The 13,117-nt window shown below is 42.8% G+C and overlaps 1 protein-coding gene across 9 annotated transcripts in view; it reads left to right on the plus strand.

Annotated features, from left to right (window-relative positions):
- The window catches only part of ERC2 (ELKS/RAB6-interacting/CAST family member 2), a 907,956-nt gene that overhangs the window by 755,019 nt on the left and 139,820 nt on the right, over window positions 1-13,117 (plus strand). Inside the window, exon 17 of one of the 9 annotated variants that reach the window (XM_039867398.1) lies at window positions 8,835-12,387. The exons of 7 other annotated variants lie outside the window; for them this stretch is intronic. In XM_039867398.1, the coding sequence (XP_039723332.1) occupies window positions 8,835-8,876 (42 nt within the window). In that variant the 3' untranslated portion in view covers window positions 8,877-12,387. Of the gene's footprint in view, window positions 1-8,834; window positions 12,388-13,117 lie in introns of those variants that run through there. One more of the 9 variants, XM_039867404.1, reaches the window with a different exon arrangement.

Here is a 13,117-nt window from a genome sequence, read left to right on the forward strand (position 1 = left end):
AGCAGCAGCTACTGAAGCCCCATGGTCAGACGCCTAACTTCCAGCTTTGGAAATAATAAGGATGATTATCCTGAGCACTTACACTGCGCCAGGCACTTTATTTTGTGTCTTGCCGTGTACTAACTTATTACACCCCTTAAACAGACCCATGAGGTGGGTACTATAATTAGGCTCATTTTGAGGATAAGAACACTCTGCACTGCTCGGAGGTTGCAGAGCTTTCTGGTACAGGGAGGGAATGGAAATAAACGTTGTGAAAATGTTCATGCTTGCATTTGGATATGGAAAGAGGGACATGCATGGTGGGTAAAGATACAGAAAAATGTTGCCTACATAGTGACATGAGAGAGAGGAGATGCTGATCTGGAAAGGGGCACAAATATGCCACTGAAAATCCAGAAAATCTGAGCTCTCTTGGCTCCTGTTGGGATTCACAGACCTGGTTCAAACCTCAATTCTGCCACAGATGGGCTGTATGACCTTGGGCCAGTCATTTAACCTCACTGCCTCCACTTCCTCCTCTACAGAATATAGACGATGTTTGTTTCTGCTTCATGGTGGAGTTGTGAGTTCCTAATAGCTCCTGACATACTTATAGAAACGGCTCAATAGATGCTACTCAGTTGTCCTGGCCAGCCCACCTGAGGTGGTGATGTTGCTGGTTAAGAAAACAGGATCTGGACTCAGACTGTCCCAGTGGCAATCCAGCTTGGGCACCTGCTAGCCGTGTCATTTCAGTTGAGTAACTCAGCCTCTGTGAGCCTCAGCTTCCTTATTTTTAGCTCCTACCCCCTAGATTTGTTGTGAGGCGGCTATGAGATGAGACACATGAAGCCCTTTGCACAGTGCCTGGCGTCACCGTTAGTCCTAAGATGATGCTTCCCTCCTTAAGATTTGTATTAGTTTGTTAGGACTGACATAGCAAAGTACCACCAACTGGGTGGCTTAAACAACAGAAATTGATTGTCCCACAATTCTGGAGGCTAGAAATCAATGCATCTGCACAGTTCGTCCCTTCTGAGGGCTGTGACAGTGAATTTGTTCCATGCCTCTCCCCCAGCTTCTGTTGGTTTGATGGAAATTTGTGGCATTCCTTGGCTTGTGCATTTATCACCCCAGTCTGCCTCCATCTTCACATGGCGTTCTCCCTGAGTGGGTAGGTCTGTGTACAGATTTCTCCTTTTTATAAGGATGCCAGTCATGTTGGATTAGGGTTTCAGTATGACCTCATCTTAACTAATGACATCTGCAATGACCCTATTTTCAAATAAGGTCACATTCTGAGGGACTGGGGATTAGGACTTCAACATATGAAATTTGAGGAGACACAAATGAACCCATAACAGGATTCTATGAGTCTTTTAAAGGTTTCTCCCAGCTCTGAAGTCTCATGAGGGATTATTGAGGTCTGAATAGTTTGGGGCAACCAAATAAATGAACCTCCATGAGCAGGATAAAGAGCACTGTTTTAGGAGTCAGGAAATGTGCCACTTGAGGGAAGTGTCTTGAATTTTTTTTTTTAAGTTTTAAAATTTGTCTACTTGGTTGTGCCTTCTCTACTGTATGGAGACAATAGTGATCATTACAAATAGTAGAACCTTCACCCCCATCTGAAAAAATTATTCTGCAGACTGAAGAAGAGTGTGGCTGTAAAGATACCTTGAAACTCTCGAGGTTCTGTCTAGGTACATTATTATTATCCTCATTATTTATAAGAAATAAGAGAAGGGTTGATTCTCACGTGGGGATTTGGTGTCTGGTAACAGGGACTTGTTTCTCCATCCCTGCTCGCTTCTCCCCATCAAACACAGACCTGCTGCTGAAGTTTTCAAAAGCTCCCTGTGTTGCAAGATCTGAGCAAACTTGATCTTCCAGGTTTAACTTAAATATTGTTTCCATTTTGAAGCCTGTCATGTGGGTGTACCACAAGAGTTTCCCCCCCCCCCCCGCCCCATGCCCTGGGCTGCAGTATGTAGGCAGTAACAGAATACTGGGAAGAAAGAGAGAGACTGAAATGGATCCTCGGGCTCTCGGCCTGTGCAGAGACAAAGCAGGATGTAAGTAAAACCATTACTTCTCCCTTCTGATCAAAGGCGAGATGGTAACTCCGCCCCTCCTCCCCACCACCCAGCAAGCAATTAACACAGCCTGGCATCTCTTCCAGAGTGATGGGGACTCAGCCCGCAGGACCAGCTCTGGCTGATCAGTGGTTGAAAGTGGGAGGCCATGTGTTCCCAGGTTGAAAAACGCTATCATTTGCAAATAGAATACATTACAAAACTCTCTGATGAGGGAGACACACAAACCAAAATCGTTGTTGACGGATTACACTTTTCATCTGCATTTGGTGGAGATGTGAGATCAAAATTTGCCAGAAGAACCTCAAAGTAAAAGGTTAAAATTGTAGGAGCCAAGTAGACCAGCGCCTGTTGGATTTTACAACCACCCAGAATCATATTAAATGCAGATTCTGATTCCTCAGGTCTGGATGGAGCATGCGTATCTGCATTTCTGACAGGCTCCCAGGTTGGGTTGCTAGATTTAGAGAGAGAGAAAAGAAGCTGGATGCTCAGTTAAATTTGAATTTTCTGGTTTTATCTGGCAGCTCTACTCCCAGGTGATGTTAATGCTGTTTGTGTGTGGACCACACTTTGAGTGTCAAGGGTGTACATCATCAAAACAAAAATCTGAAAAATTCACAAAGCTGAGTTAGCGAATGCACATCTGGTACAATTTACAACAAGCTCGTGGTTCACAGGACAGTCACTCTACAAAAGAGCAGCAATTCATACATCTCTAGAAATAGTGTTCTTTGAATTCCCAGGCTTAGAGTCCTCATGTTTGCTTTATGTATTCATTTGCTGAGTCACTTATTTAATATTGGTAAATGCAAAGTGAAATTATGGCTGTAAGAGTGAAAAGGGGCCTTAAAGAGCTAAAAACGATGCAAAGTTTTATGCCGAGGGCCTTAGGGTGGCATTTTGCCACATTCTGCCTCCCTTCCCAATCTGCCTTTCTAAACGAAGGAGCCGCCATGACTCCTCTTGCAGCTCAGCCCCTGATGGGTGATCTACAGAGGAGGTGGGAGCCAGGGCTTAGGTTTACTCTGACATTTGACATGCAAACCCAAGGCTCTGTTCCTCTGAAGCTGAGAGAACCGATTTCAGCTCCTTTAAGGCCACTGAGCCACCTGAGCAGCCACTTACAGATTGCCAGAAGGTTGGTGCTGGAAGGCAGCTTAGCAGTCATTTATTTCAGCCCCTGAATTCCACAGATGGAAGGGCTAGAGCTGTGGAGAACTTCCTCCTGCTCTGAGCCCCTTTCTCCTTCTCTGGCTACTCTGGTATGCACCTTGTAAGTGCTTTATCCTAGGGGGCTGCATAGGGTTAAAATCAGGTTTTTAGAATCTCATTTTTCAGGAGTTTCTTTGGTTTGTTGTTGTTGTTGTTATTCTATTTTAAAGTAGAGCAGGATTGCCTATATTCCAAATCTTCCTTGCCCGTATTATATAATGGAAACCATTTTCCTTCTATCCATCTATTCTTGAGATTGGGTTGAATCTTGTACATGTGCCTACCACAATTTTAGTATGTTTGATTTAATGAATCAAAGGCAGACACCATACTTTTCCAAATTAAATAGTGCCAATTGTTTTATTTTCCCAGTATTTATTGTCTACTATGTGCCAGATCTATAAAAAGCAACATTCATTCATAAATTAGAGGACAAATAGCTCTCTCTCACCCAGCCTATTTTATGCTTAGTTCTACTACAGCAATGAATAAGCATGAGATTTTCAGCTGAAATGTTAAAAGTTGTTCACTGTAGCACATTGTCAGGCTTTAATTTCTGAAACACTTTCAAATAAGATTATTTCCAAAGCCCCATCTTTATAAGTCCTGCATGTTCCCTAACTTCAATGGTATATCCTACATGGTATATTTTACCTCTTTTTTTTTTCTGCAGTTAATTCATGATTTAATTCTCACTGTAAAAGCTTAAAACTTTACTGAAGTAAACAGCTTAAAACCTGAATGTCCCTTGCCCTCTGCTTGCGGCGCTTCCCAGAAGCAGTACACACCAGTTAATTAGATGTGCCCTTCATATTCAATTACAAATATATGTACATTTATAAGTTTTATTTGTAACGCAAACTGGATCTTATTATACAGATCTTTTATGATTTGCATTTTTCACTTAACAGTATATCTTGGTAAACTTTCCATTTTAGTATATATGAATCTACCTCATTCTTTTCTAACAGCTAGAGGAGTATTCCATGGAATTCGCCACTCACAGTTGGTGGATACTTAGATTGTTTGCCATTTTCTGCTATGACGAATAAGACTTCAATAAACAATTTTTTGTATATGTTTTGGGCATATGTGCAAGTATTTCTGTAGAATCGAGACCCAGCATTTTAATTTCTACATCAAATAGATCTGATAAACGGATGAGAACAGGATTCGTTGCCAATTGGCAAATGTATTCTAACCTGAGTCTCAAGTTTCTCAGCCCACACTGTCCTGTTTGAATAATTCAGGACTGCCCAAGAGCCTTCCATGTTTGGATACTGCTGGCTCACATTGTGAAAGCTGAAGTCAAGCCTCATAGATAAAACCTTAGAGTTACAATATTTAAATGCCTTAAAATGGTATGGACTTCATTGAACAAAAAGTGGAAAAGAGAAAAGGGAGTTTCCCTGGTAAATGGATTAACACCTTCACCTTGAACAGAACATTAATCTGTCAGAATAGGAGATGGGCCATTTTTTTTTTCGAAAACAACTTTTTCATATTTTTCTTCCCAACTAGGCCAACTCCACAGAATAGTCAAAACTAAATATCTAATGAGTGTGCTGTGTTGACATGGATTTTGCTGCAGATTTTACAGTGCACCTAACAAGGTGTGGTGGGCAGAGTTTCAAAGATGTCTCCCCAAGATGCCCACCCTTGATTATTCAAACACTAATCCAGGCACCGAGTGAAAGAACTTTGCAGATGGAATTAGGGTAACTAATCAGCTGATCTTGAAATAGAGAATGTATCCTGGATTATGCAGGTGGACCCAATATAATGACATGAGTCCTTATGTGTGGAAGAGGAAAGCAGAAGAGTGAGAGAAGTGGTAGAATAGGAATGAGAGAAGAGAGATGAGGCAGAAGGAGAGGTCAGAGGGATTCTAAGTGTGAGGAGAGGCTTTGAAGATGGAGGTAGAGGTAATGAGCCAGAAAATGCAGGTAGCCTCTGGAAGATGAAAATGATTCCTAGTCAACAGTCAACAGGGAAGGTCCTACAACTACATGGAACTAAATACTGCCAATGACTCGAATGAGTTTGGAAGTAAATTCATCACCAGAGGTCCAGAAGAGACTGCAGCCATGCTAATGATTTTTGTCTTGGGAGACTCAGAGCAGAGAGATCATAAATGTATTTTTTAAGCTGCTAAATTTGTGGTAATTCGTCATGACGATGATAGAAAACTAATCAGGGGTTGAACCATCATCCGTGTGTTGGACATAGCAGAAATGGATCCATCAGGCAGGCTGGCACATTTCTTACTTCCTAGCATCTGAAGCAGGGTGGGATCTAATGTTACAACATGAAGAGGAGCTAAATGCTTACCTTATTCTTTACAATAGCCCTACAAAGATTGTTGCTTTTATTATTATCTACATATTACAAATGAGAGACTAAGCCTCAGAGAAGTTAGATACATGGACAGAGGTCACATGGCTTATAAATGGCAGAGCTGGGAATCAAGCCCATCTATATGGGACATCACACCCAAGTCTGTGCACATTAACACTATATTTCACAGTGTACCACCACCACCACCACCACCCCCAATAAAATATGAGGCTAATATGTTTCCATAAGCAAATGCTAAACATTCACATCTAAGAATATCTTTTGTCACATAAAGCCCCTTGACCTTGTTTCAGTGCCTTTGGAATACAACACCGTCAGATGCTGAGCAACGAGGAAAAAAAATCAAAGTTGGATGGTCAAGGAAACAGGAGACTCCTCTCCCGCACCTCCAGGCTCTTGAAGCCAAAGCATAGCTCACACTCATATTTCTCTTCAAATCCTTGGAGGTCCTACTTGTTCTAGATTGTGTCAAAGATTGCACTATCTTTCCTGCACCAGGCACTCAATTCCAGGGGTGAAAGTTGTGATGGAGACATTTTTATACCTTGAACATAAACATAGGGAGCCAAAAGGAGTATCAAATGGAACAAATGTGGCACGTAACTGACATTTTATTTGAGAAAGGCAATGTGCTGATTCGATCTCAGTTGTCTGTAGAGAAAGTGTGACCTCAAATTCAGCCAATGGCAAGTCTGAGCATGCAACGAAGTCCTTCTTGCATTTATTCATTCACATATTTCAACATTTAACAAATATGAACTGAGCTTTGCAGTGGCCAGAGTTTGCCCTGGAAGCTGAAGATATAGTGGTGAACAAGATGAGCTTTGCAGTGGCCAGAGTTTGCCCTGGAAGCTGAAGATATAGTGGTGAACAAGATTCATGTTCATGAATCTCCTAACCTAGAGAAGGAAGAATGGATAAACAAGCAATTTCAGGCCGGTATGATAAATGCTGTGATGGAGAAGGTACTGGATGCCATGAAAACATGGGGGGAGACACCAAACTCAGATTCAGAAACCAGACATAGTAACCCTAAACTAGAGCGTAAAGGAAAAGTAGGAGTTAGCCAGACAAATACGGGGTAGAAGAAACTCTACCAGCCTTAGGGAATATCATAGTGTAGGTCTGATCTGGAAACATACAGATATTCATAAATATATCTAGAGCATGGGAGTCAAAGTAGCAGAATGGCAAAGGATTAGGCTGAAGATACCTGTAGGGACTGAGGTCAGAAAGGCTTTCTACTATTTTAAGAAGATTGAACTTTTTTATAATTGAACTTGGAAAGCAGCAAAAGAGAAAGTGAACAGGAACATGATCAGAAGTGAATGCTTTCAAAGGATCTTTATGATGGGAGATTCAAGAATGGACGGAAGAGAGTGAGTGGATACAGGGAGACTATTGGGAGGCTTGAGAAGTGTGGTATGTATAATGGAAGGGTAGAACTAGGGATGGAGAAAGGCAGCTGGATTCTATAGATATCTGGGAAAGAGCGTCAGAGGGATTTGGTTGTGGGTGGAGGGGAAAAAAAGGGAGTCTAGGATGACAGCCAGGCCTGACTTGGCTGAATCATCATCCGAATATCATTCTGGCTGACAGGCTCGAGTTGTGGTCTACAGAGGTGAGACGGGATTAAAATTCGTAATTTGTGGGAGGCCTGAGAAGTAGGGGATCAGCCAGGAAGCATATCTTCCTTCTGCAGCACAGAGCAGCCAAGAGTGCCTTTGTAGATGGTGTCTTGGGGTTTTCAGAGCAGATGACTCCTCTTGATTGTTTTCAATATGCTGACAGAAGAATAAAAGCTTTCAGGAAAACAAAGTCCCAACCCCTTAACAAAACAGGAAATGATATACAATTTCAAATGTTCTTTCTTTCCTGTGCCCTTTTTTTCTGCAGAGAAGAATGCCTTTCCTATTGAAGGTGGTAGATGAAAGTTGCTCTGTGGGCCTTAAGAAGAGTCAGTGTAGCTATCATCTGCCTACCCCATGTGCCCTAAGGTGCTGTGACATCTTAACAGGTGCCTTGACTCTTGGCCTTGACATGTCATACCAGGGCTGCCAGTCAGCTGGCACTGGGCTCTGAAAACAGCTGGTGAGCCCGGAGCTTAGTAACATTTGTTTGGTTAAACACCCATGGCTGCTGTGATCCCCTGGCTAAGCCCTGACACAGGCTGACAGGTCAAGACTACTCAGATCCACATACACAGTGATGGTCATTCAATTTTCTTATTATTATTATAGCTCCTCAGCAAGGAAGAGTGATTTTTTTACGAGCAAGTGCGTGAAATGCATTCAATGCCTGACAATGATCTACAGCTACTATCTACTACTGTATTCTGTGTAAAATCTGTCTTTCTCTTTTGATACCAGCAGCCACATTTTCTCTGGGGAATTCCTTTCAGTTTCTGCAGTTCTGGGGCAGTTTACTGTTTGCTTAGCACTGTGTCAGCCATGAGTACATGATTCAAGCCAGTCAGTTAGAATCCTCTAATTCTCTCATACTTGATCACTCAGAGAGAGCTATCCCTTGGGCCACAGTTGATTGGTTCAGGGATGGGCACATGACCCAGTTAGACTAATGAGACTTTGGGTTAGTACTGTTTGGAAAAAGAAATGCTTGTTTTGTGGAATTGGAAGCTGGAATGATGCTATTTGGGGTGCCAGGGGCCACAGCATAAGAGGCCTGCCTGAGAAGGAAATAAAAAAGAAGAGGAAAGCAAACTTGAATGACAGAGAAAGAGACAGGCAGAGACAGATCCTTGGGATCATTGTTTGAGCCCCTGAATCCATCTGTGCCCAAAGCCAGCTTAGTCCCAAATGATTTAGTTAAAGCAGTAATAAATGTCTTTTTCGTTAAGCCCATTATCAGATATTCCACAGCACTTTACACACATTATTTCATTTAGCTCTTTGAGCAGATCTTTTAATTACTTGCATTTTACAGAAGAGGAAACCTGGATCCAGAGAGTTTAAGAAATATATCCAATGTAATAATAATAGTAGTAGTTGTAGTAGTAGTAGTAGTAGTAGTAGTAGTAGTAGTAGTAATAGTAATAATAATAATAATAATAATAGTCATTGAAGAAGTAGGCTGTGGTTGTGGTCTACTATGTCTCCAAAGTCTGTGTTCTCACTACCCTTCTTTCTTGCCTTTTTCCAACTTGGATGCTTATACTCTGGTCAGAGAGGCATAAAGGAAACACACTGTGTGCTGCAGAGCAGGTGATGTTACTTCCTCCAACCCCTAGGACCTGGAAATAAAGGAAATAGATTGCACACACATGAAAGCAACAGGGCATGGATCGGAGCAGAGATTTGCCAAGTTGTCCGAAAGATCCAGAATGGTTCTCAGCCAACCAGGCTAGGCCTAGCTGCCTGAATGTACTGACAGCAAGGAAGGAATGGGTGTGTCAGAAGAGGAGTCAACCAAACAGAGGAGCAAAGAAAAAGGAGCATCTTGGGGATGCCCATCCTAGCACTATCAGCATGAAAATCATACTCATGGAGCTTCCCGGTGGCTAGACTATCCCTATGGAAAGATGGATGAGGAGGAACCCCACAGTTACTCTTCGTCTCCACTATCATCTCCACCGTGGAGTAGTGCACTGGACCTCTTAACCTGATGTCTTTAAATGCCCGCCTAAGCCAACACCCCAGTCCTGGGGACACCATGCTCCTCTTCATCATGATCTCTATTATTCTTTCTTTAAACTATTTTAAACCACCACTTCCCTAAAGGGTATGTCTGTAAGGAGAGGACTGTGCTTGCCACACATAGACATTCCAGGTTCTTCAGTGATGGCCCTATTGTCGTTCTAAATGAACAAACTGGCACTCAGAGCCTAATTTGGCTTCCCTTGTGAGTCTGCCTGTGAGAGACTGGGTTGGTCAAAAAATGGCAAGCCTTTGGGTCCCTACGCGTATTAGAGTTTTCAGCGTAAAATAATCACAAGGTGTCCTGGAGCTGGCAACTTCAGAAGCTTCCCTTTTAGAAATGGATTTCCTCTTTGCTCTGACTTCCCAGACTGGAGGCCAAGAGAAGATGATGGCAATGGCATAGTAACCATTTAAAGCACATTATCCCATGCATATACCTATGCCCTGGGCAAGAGGGCCTAAACAGACAGAAAGAAGAACATTCACTTTGGAGTTAAATGAACTTGAACTTGAGCCCCAGTTTCACAATTACTAGTTATGTAGACAAGTTTTCCAACCTTCTGAGTCTCAGTTTCCTCATGTAAAAGGCGAGAGTAATAACAGGATCTACCTCAGAGTGGCTGTGAGGACTAAAGTGAAAAAAGAAGAATGGAAAAGGTTTAGCAGGCACCTGACTATTGTCCACATTGGCTCTCTCATTGCTGACATCATCGCATCCTCTGGCTCACACACTCTTTATATATGATCCAGGCCTGTGTCCAGTACAGTGACACAGGCCCTCAGGGAGGCAGGGAGACTCAGAGAAAGAGAACAACTAGCCTAACAGGTAGGCTATCCACAGGGTCCATCTGTCCACAGGGTCTAGACTAAAATTGTTAAAGAAGAAATGGACCAGGTGGGACGGATTAAACTAGAGAACCAGGCCCGGCTAAAGAGGCATCACAAGTCAGCTCCAGCACCACATGCCATACGGGAATGCAGACCCAATATGGCTCCATCTATGTATTTTTCAAGAAAATCCAAGAATCTAGATTTCTTTGTGAAATCTCCCATTTTTTACATGAGAGCAACTGATTTGAATTCTTTTAAAGATGCTATAGGCCGAACAACTAGCCCATGTAACAGAAAACCGTCTTAGGGTTTAATTTATGATCTCTACTTTAAAGATTTGGGGTGTAGGGGATTCTGAGTTTGGGATCCCCCAGGAACTGATCCCACAACAAGGATGCTGTACAGCAGTTTATCTGGGATGAGATCTCAGGCAACATCAATAGGGCAGTGGTGGAGTGGGACAGGGATAGGAAGGCAGCCAGTAAAAGGGGTGTTTTCAAGTCACCACTGTGGATGACTGGTGGCTGGAGCTCAGTCCTGCAGGGGACCACTGGGAACCAGTGTTAGACACGTGCCTCAGAGTCACCTGCCTGAGGATGAGGGCTTGGGGTATGTATATACACCATCCTGTCAGTCACTGGCTAAGGGCAGCTCCTCAGGAGCATCAGCACCCTCACACTCCTCCCCTGCCACAGACAGGGCAGGGCGGGGTATGGGGGCCAGAGAAGTCCTCAGGCAAAGGCAGGCCAGGGTCATCAGTTGGAGGTAAGTAGGACACCAGCAGTGTCAGTGTGAGAGGGGCAGAAGGAAGCAGTCAGCACCATCTACCGCACTAGCAAGGATTCAAGAGACCCTTCAAAACCTTTCATCTATCCCAGCAATTAGGAGTCGATGGCGAAGGCTTCATTTGTCCCATCAGATGAGGCATCCAACACGTGCCTCTGGTTTCCAACTTGTGCCAAAGCAGGAGTCAAGGCTGGAAAGAGATGTGAGCTCCTGACAGGAATGCCTGCTCACCGCGCTTGCCTCTCGAGGATCTGCCTGTCAATTATAGAAAGATCTGCGAGATTCTGTTCTCCTCCATTATCTTCCACCGGGGTCTCCAGTGGCAACTCTGCAACCGTTTTCTGCAGAGTGGTTCAAATTGTTTTATATCTCCTTAGCTGCCAAGTACAATGTCATAAGCAATAAATAAATAAATTGTTGGCCTATATGGAAAGCATATTTTGTCCAGATGCGTCCTTGAAACTTCAGCCCTGAAACATGAAAGTCAGATTGAAAACCACATTCTCAAAGCTCAGGGGAAGTAGGCTCACACGAAAAAACCATTTGATTGGCAGGTGCTGTCACCCAGCACCCAGCGTGTGTCCTGCATATAGGCCAGGCGGTGTGCTTTCTGAAAAACCAAGCACGCACATTTTTCATACCCGCTCATGAGCTTAGTTTGGGTGGTTCAACTGGACAGGCTGGGGGCAAACAGAGAATCCAGCTTGGAGGGTTGTTCAGCTGAGGACCAGCTAGATTGTAGCAAGCATTCCTCATCAAGAGGGCTAAGTCCAGCACCATTTTCTGGAGTGCAGACAGTTCCCAGCTACCTTGTTCTTACTGCTTGCAGAAGGTGAGGCGATGGGGATATGTAGCCAGAAACAGGAGGAAGAGGAGGGAGAAATGGATGGCTGAAAATCACACAGAAAGATGCTCTGTGTGTTTTAGCTGGTTTAGCCAGCATTGCAACCTTGAAACAGAATCGGTATCCCAAGATGAAGCTGAAGCAAGTGGGTACATGACCCAGGAAAGCAGATATGGCCTCAATGTCAGGCATCACCACATAGAGCTCACCAGTGGTTATTTGGGCTGCCACTGTCAGCTAGCTGGGTATGCTTTTAAATGCCATCTTTATTGCTTTTTAAAGTAAAAATAAGGCTCTTAAAAAGACAGACCAGAAATGCATAAAATGAAAAGTAAAAGTTCTCTCCAATATCCCCAATTCCACCCTCTCTGTATCTTCCAAGAGATTCTTCTAGACTTATGCATGCCTGCACATACACGTTTTTACAAGACGTGAGCTTGTACTATTTAAATTATTCCTCTTTTGCACTCATGAATTTTGGACATCTTTCCACATCACTGTAATCTTTATCATCACTTTGTGGTTCTCTTTTGGTAGATTTCAGTAAATCGTTATAATTTTCAAGGTGACTTCTCAGATTGCTTCCCAAATTGCCAGCCCATGGTAAGCAAGTGAAAATGTTTCCAGCTTATAGCTATTATCATTATTTCTGGTACAAGTAATCTTTTATTATCTTACCACTTGAATTTAATATAATTAAAATGAACAATGGAGGAAGTCATAAAAAATGATTACAGAAATAGTGATTTGGATATGTGTATACACGTATGAAATGTGTGTGTGTGTGTTTAACATGTAATGAAATTTAAGAGAAATAATTAGCTGTCTGAGTAAAACTAAAAATGTCACTTCTATACCTGAGTTACTTTTCTTGAACGAATTCCTTTACCCATCCACCAAGATTTAATTTTAGGCTTGTGTGCATTCTTTGACTGGCAGCACAGTCAGTACGCAATTGTGAAGCTACTGCAAGATTCTATGGATGATTAAGATTATAGGCTATGGGTTCAGATACCAATTTTGATGCTTTCCAGTATACAGTCTGAGTCAGTGTGCTTACCTTTCCTTGTGGTTCAGTTTCCTCATTCTCAAAGCAAATGATGGCACGTACTTCCTAAGGTCATTTAGAGGACTTGCGGAGAGAAAGCCTGTTAAGCCCTTACCTAGCTCTAAGTACTTGCCCAGCAAATAGGGGTTGTTTGTTGTAAGAAGAGGAGCGTGATCACCAAGATAGCCGACATCTGTCAGGTATGTATGCCTGATGAGATACACACACTAAAAATATCCCCCTTTATAGGTGCTCATTGTCTTCTCCCAGCTAGGTAATTGAGAAAGAATCATGGAAAGTA

This window comes from Pteropus medius, unplaced genomic scaffold (assembly GCF_902729225.1).
Source record: "Pteropus medius unplaced genomic scaffold, Ma_sr-lr_union100, whole genome shotgun sequence".
Classification (NCBI taxonomy): Eukaryota; Metazoa; Chordata; class Mammalia; order Chiroptera; family Pteropodidae; genus Pteropus; species Pteropus medius.